Here is a 6,158-nt window from a genome sequence, read left to right on the forward strand (position 1 = left end):
CAAATTGACGGGAATGTACCAACCCAAAGGCAATAACTATTTTATCTTTTTTGTACTTTGGTACACCCCGAACAATTTGGTACCCTTATTAGCAATCTTGTCTCACAGCTCCACCAACTTTATTGTTCTTTTCTAATAATGCATTAGAAAGTAGAAAGTAAAAACATGATCTCTAAAAATATCTTACAATAATAGCACTGTACTAGTACACATGCACTATTCAGTAGAAAACTTAAGCTTTTTTATCACTACCTCATTACCGTTATAGGTGCTCTTGCTTTCTCAGGAGAAGCTCTTATCATCGATATAAAGTACCTTCTCCCTAGAATCACAGAAACACTCAGTTTTATCGAAAGGAACTTCCAAATTTGAAGTTTCTTTCCAACATTTTTGATCATTTTTTTTCTTGATCTGTTTGATTTTCTTTTCAGAGTTTGGTAATGCAAGCAATGGGTTCGTTTAATGGCCCTAAAATTAGAGCCAACAATTTGTTTGTTTACGCCCTGTTGTTTCTTCTCATTGGTTCTCATGTTTCTGTCTCTGTTTCAGCCCGGGTAATACGGATTTGATTCAGATTTGTTTCATTCTCTAGTCACTTGAGTAAAAGATTTTAAATTTGTGTCGATGTCAAATTTGTAGGAATCAAAAGTGGAACTTAATGGGAAATTTCCAAAAGGATCTGTAAAAGACCTTGGTCAAAGTAGTAAAGCTGCTAGAGTAAGTAGAAGCAAAGATGCATTTTCTTAGCCAAGATTTTAGAGCTGTTTTTGGATGTTGAATTCTTAAGGGTCATCTTATCTGTTCTTCGTAGATAAAGAGAACAGTGAATGGGCTATTGGAGGTGCTGCTGGTGGATGCCAAAGGCTTGAAAGATCTTGAGCGATTTACTGGTATATACCATTCCTTCAATTTTCTCTGTCGTTATTTGAAGAATAAGAAATACTTCTGTTATAGTTCTTTTCCCTGTTTATAGCTGTGGTATAAATTAGGTATAATTAGTTGATCCATAGCTGTGGTATAAATTAGCCGTTTGTTTGTAAAGAAGTTAAATGGGATTATTAATATTGCAGGAGGGATGGATCCGTATGTGATGATCAACTACAAAAAGCAAGAGCGAAATAGCACTGTTGCTAAAGGTATTCGCCAATTTCGCCTTGTACATAATGTGCCTAAATCCTATAAGATTTACTAAAATGACCATTGCTCAAACAGCATTTGCTTATTGTTGAAAACCGTATAAACCATTTTACATGAATTTGTAAACAGATCCAGAAGGTTAAACAAACTTCGGCGTGTTGTTAAGACTTAAGACTGTTTAGTGATAGATTTAATTGGATTGGTTAGATTTAATCAGTCAAGCCGCTTCCTTCAATGTGTATGCGGTGTCACTTGCAAAATTTATGTAACATGTAGTATGCAGACAAGGTCATTTCAGAAATCCATGTTTTGTGTTGACTAAAATCACATTTACCCATTCTGAAAAACAAGAAGTGCCCCTAGTTTAGTTTAAGAGGATTAATTTACCTTTGCAAGTGCCGAGTTCGGTCATTTGACTCAGTTGGCATTCAATCAATTGCTCGTATGATGCCCAGTAAATGCCCAGAGTTACAATGTGTGCAGCTAAGACGATGCTATCAAAATTGCTTAATACAGGTGCAGGTAGCAAACCAGTGTGGAACAAAAAGTTTTCTTTCAGGGTTCAATATCCTGATAATACTGGTGGCAAGGGGTACAAGCTCATCCTGAAGCTCATGGACAAAGACACTTTCACTGTTGACGATTTCATTGGTGAAACTGTGTAAGCAGTTTAACGATCTTATCTACCATATATATACATATATATATATATATAATTATATATAAAACAATTCACATCACTTGTCAACAGCTTAAGCTGGCCACATGATGTGGAAGTAGGACCTTTACTTGCTAGACTGTGATCTGAATGTTGCTGTGTACTCGTATCGACTATCCTTGTGCAGGATTTATGTGGAGGATCTGTTGGCACTAGGAGGTGAAAAGGGAAAGTATCAAATACAACCTAGCAAATACAGAGTCGTCGGCTCAAACAAAAAGTACAATGGAGAGATTCGAGTCGGCCTTTCTTTCACCCGCACAAGGTAAGGGCCATATATATACCACATTTATGAAATGCTAAAGATAATTAAAGTGTTATTATGGATTGAGCAACACTTGGACATATTCTTCTTTTGACCATTGGAGAAGCTCTAATATGCAATTCTAAGAAGCTTATGTGTGGTAACACTGTGGTCAGAAAATGATTGCCTCTTTTGTTATTTATATACAAACAGGTAAGACGAGATGGATAGGAGGAGGAAGAATCTGGAGGACGGAGAGATGAGTTTCATCCAAGTAGGGATGAGGAGGCGTGGAAGGGTCCAATCCTTTTTCTACTTTCTAGTTGAAGTTAGTTGTGTTTTAATTCAATTCCTCCATGCTAATTATGAGATGAATCAAGCATCTATTAATTGCTTAGTTTAAGGATTGCCTAGTCAATTGAGTTTTAGCCTGTATTTCGTATCATTTTCTGTAACCTTAGGATATGCAACTCTCTGCAGTGGTCAGTGTATTCTAATTTCAGAGTATCAGATGGTTGGATACTGTATCAGGCTGGCAAGTCGGATATCCGTCTTTATTTATTTAACTGAAGGCATGAGAGTTATAGAGTAGAATGTCGCAACTAGACCTGAATGAAAATTCATTTACTAATAGGTTAGTTTAAATATTTTGTCATAGATGCTTTCATAACTTTACCCCTTCTTGACACCCCTTAGACCAAGCACTATGGGAGAGGGCATCCCTTCCCTATCCCTCAAATGAAGGGAAGGGATAGCATAAGGAAGGCAGCCTCACTATGGTGTCCTCTTTTCCTTCCCTACACGATACTGTTACTGAGTAGACGTATGAATAGTGCCAAACGGTTCTTTTTTTCCAGTTTTTTTTTTCAAATGGGAATATATTTGTCTAGGTAATTAAAAATATTTTAGAGTAAAAAAGAGATATATACTCCCTCCGTCCCACTATTAAGTGACCTAGTTCAAGTTTGCACAATTTTTAAGGCAAGCAAGGAAAAAGAGTATATTTAGGCATTTTTTACAATTATACCCTTATGGATAAATTTAGTGATATTTTAAAATGATTTATCTCTCAAACTACACCATGGATGTTCGCAAACTTCATACCATTGAAAAGCATTTTAAAACACCTACTTAACGAATATAATGCCTATCAAATTATGCATGTTCTTATATTTCTTATAATCAATTAAAAGGATAATTTTAAAAATATCTCCTTGTTTAATGATATAGGTCACTTAATAGTGGGACAAAATCTAAAAGTAAATAAGTCACTTAATAGTGGGACGGAGGGAGTAGTAGGTAAAAAAAGAGTTTTAGTAAAAAAAAAAAGTGAAAAAGGAAAGTTTTAAGGTAAAACTTTAAAAACCAGAAACGGCTACTTAGTTGCGTGTAAAATCCTACGGCTACTCAGTAATCCGTATCAACTTCCATACGGCTACTCAGTAGCCGTAAAGCGTAAATTCATACATCAACTGAGTAGCCGTGTGATTTCCCTTCCCTACTACTGGTCAGATGTGATCCTCCTTGTAGGAAAAGGGAGGGATATATGTGTAGAGATATGGAAGATCATAATAGTTGCGTTTTTGGATTTTTCCCTATATATGAGGGATAGGGAAGGGAAAAGGGGCACCATAGAGGCTTGGCCTTAGACATATCTTTTAGGTCCACTTAAATTTTTGTACACCCCAATTAGTTTGGATACCCCCGTTCCACCGAGTTATATTTATATGGGTATATTAATTATATGTCCCTAGTTTTAACACCCTACAAATATGTCTTTATACAACAATAAATATGTCCCTACTTTTTAATAACCTCATCCATTTAAAATTAGATTCCCTTAATACCCTCACTCATATAATATTTTTCTTTATTTCAAAATGCAACAAATTTCTTCCTCTACCACTTCACCACCACCACCAACATTCAACTACCATTCCACCAGCACCGTTCAACAACCACCACCTACCACCGCCACCACCACTAATATTCTACCACCACTCCTTCACCACCACCATTACACCACTAGTCCGCCGCCGCCGCCACCACTGCCACCGTCACCGCCGCCGCCACCATCACTGGTTCAGATATTTTTGTATCAACAACAGTAGTTGATCCAAATAAAAATAGAACCAACAGTATAGGTTGATCCAATTTAGGGGATCAACAATGGTAGTTGATCCACTAAAATTGGATCAATAATGAAAGTTGATCTATGTAAATGGAGTGAACTTGGCGTGAGTCGAACACGCATCATCTGACATGGAGTCAGTCATGCTACCATTGCACCACAAGTTCAACATTGGAAGAAATTTACATGATTTAAACTACGAGAATGATTATACTAATCCAAGAAAATGTTGTTGAAAGGATCAACAACAATAGTTGATCCATTAAAAAATTGGATCAACAACAGGCGTTGATCCCATAAATGGATCAACAACAATAGTTGATCCATTAAAAAATTGGATCAACAACAGGAGTTGATCCCCATAAATGGATCAACAACAATTGTTGATCCCATAAAAAACTGGGTCAACAACAACAATTGATCCCGTAAAAACATATAAACAACAACAATTTATCATCACTTGTAGCCTCATAAACAACAACAGATTCAAGACCATATTCACCACCACCACCACCATAAAAAAACCAAATCCACCACTATCTTCATCAACAATTTCAATACTCCAACCTCACCACAACCATCATTCCAACCATAACCACCACAGTATCCATCATCAATTACATCGTTTTAACCTTCTTCCATCTACATCATCAAATACAACCAGAACCATCGCAAAAATCTAATTCGCTTTAAACCCCTATTACCATTCATTAAGTTGAGTTAATCAAACTATTAAAAACTGAAATCTGAGAGAAAAGACGAACCTCAACAAGCAGATCCACGACAGGGAAAATCATTAGTTAAATCACCCTCAAACATATCAGCGATATAATCTTCCTTAATCCAGTTGAAATCGAAATAAATCTAAGCTCTGAAATTAGGTTTACACGCATCGTTTGTCACTAGATTTATATCTGTAGCTGAAGCAAGTAGCAATCGATCTAAATCGACTGTTTAAGAGGAGATGGTGGTGGTGCTGGTGGTGGGATTATGTTGATTTTTGATGGTGGTAGAGGTGGAGAAGAGATTGAGATATGGTGGTGGAGTCTCGTTCAATAGATTTTTCGTGATGGAAGACGGTGATGGTGGAGCTGGAGGAGGAGAGCGGAATTTTTTCAGATCTGAAACTGAGAAGAAACGATGAATTGCTTATTATACAAGAGGGTAAATAAGGAAAAAAGAAAACGTTGATGGAACCCTAATGGGCTTATAGATGGAGAGGGACATTTTTATTGTGTGATAAGGATATTTGTATAGGCCATCAAAAATAGGGACAAATATTAAATTACCACTGTTTGTAGATGGATGAAAACACAAAATTAATAGATTTTCGTAAGAAAAATTAGAAATATTTTGTAAAAGGATTGTCATTTTATTGTTTAATTAGGGTTTGGGTCGAGGAAGATGTTAGAGTCTTAGACTGACTTTGACCTTCTGATTTTTTTACCACAATACCTTTATGAATACCTAAATGATATTGTATCCTAACCCCATCTAAATACTTAACAAGCTATGCAACAAACATTTCATCAAACATGTTAACTATATGTTCATTGTTAGCACAACCCATCTCAGATTACTTCCTCTCCCGATGATCCTTACCAGAATCACCTAGCATTGGTGAAACTTCATCAAATTATACTTTATTAGTAAGATGTATCACTAAATCCAATACAATCTAGATTCTAACTTACTACATATGTAAACTAGCAGCAACAAGACAAGGAGATGCAAATATGGATATCAAGTGAGGTGTTGACTCGACCAACTGGACTTAGAAGAGATTGAAGAACATATTAAGTTCAATAGAGAGGGCACTATGTTACTAAAAAGAAACAAAATTTTTCTTAGTGGAGGTTTTCATTGGCTAACTAATCTATTACAATGGAAGCTCGTGATTCCTTCTAGTACAAAAGAGTGGCCTGCCA

General features: G+C 36.1%; 1 protein-coding gene across 1 annotated transcript; it reads left to right on the forward strand.

Moving 5' to 3' along the window:
* Nucleotides 1–226: 226 nt before the first annotated feature.
* LOC113307974 (elicitor-responsive protein 1-like) lies at nt 227–2,690 on the forward strand. Its single transcript, XM_026556441.1, has 8 exons — nt 227–311; nt 432–554; nt 640–717; nt 812–890; nt 1,071–1,136; nt 1,654–1,798; nt 1,983–2,120; nt 2,313–2,690. Exons 2-8 carry the CDS (start codon nt 441–443, stop codon nt 2,314–2,316), a joined length of 624 nt encoding a protein of 207 aa, XP_026412226.1. The 5' UTR covers nt 227–311; nt 432–440; the 3' UTR covers nt 2,317–2,690.
* The last annotated feature ends 3,468 nt before the right edge of the window (nt 2,691–6,158 follow it).

This window comes from Papaver somniferum, chromosome 9, assembly GCF_003573695.1.
Source record: "Papaver somniferum cultivar HN1 chromosome 9, ASM357369v1, whole genome shotgun sequence".
Classification (NCBI taxonomy): Eukaryota; Viridiplantae; Streptophyta; class Magnoliopsida; order Ranunculales; family Papaveraceae; genus Papaver; species Papaver somniferum.

What these genes read in the sequence shown, in the direction of transcription:
- LOC113307974 (XM_026556441.1), top strand. Translation starts at nt 441, where the DNA reads ATGCAAGCAATGGGTTCGTTTAATGGCCCTAAAATTAGAGCCAACAAT. An exon ending in CTGTCTCTGTTTCAGCCCGG is followed by an intron (nt 555 to 639) that starts GTAATACGGATT and finishes TCAAATTTGTAG; the next exon opens with GAATCAAAAGTGGAACTTAA. An exon ending in AAAGTAGTAAAGCTGCTAGA is followed by an intron (nt 718 to 811) that starts GTAAGTAGAAGC and finishes TGTTCTTCGTAG; the next exon opens with ATAAAGAGAACAGTGAATGG.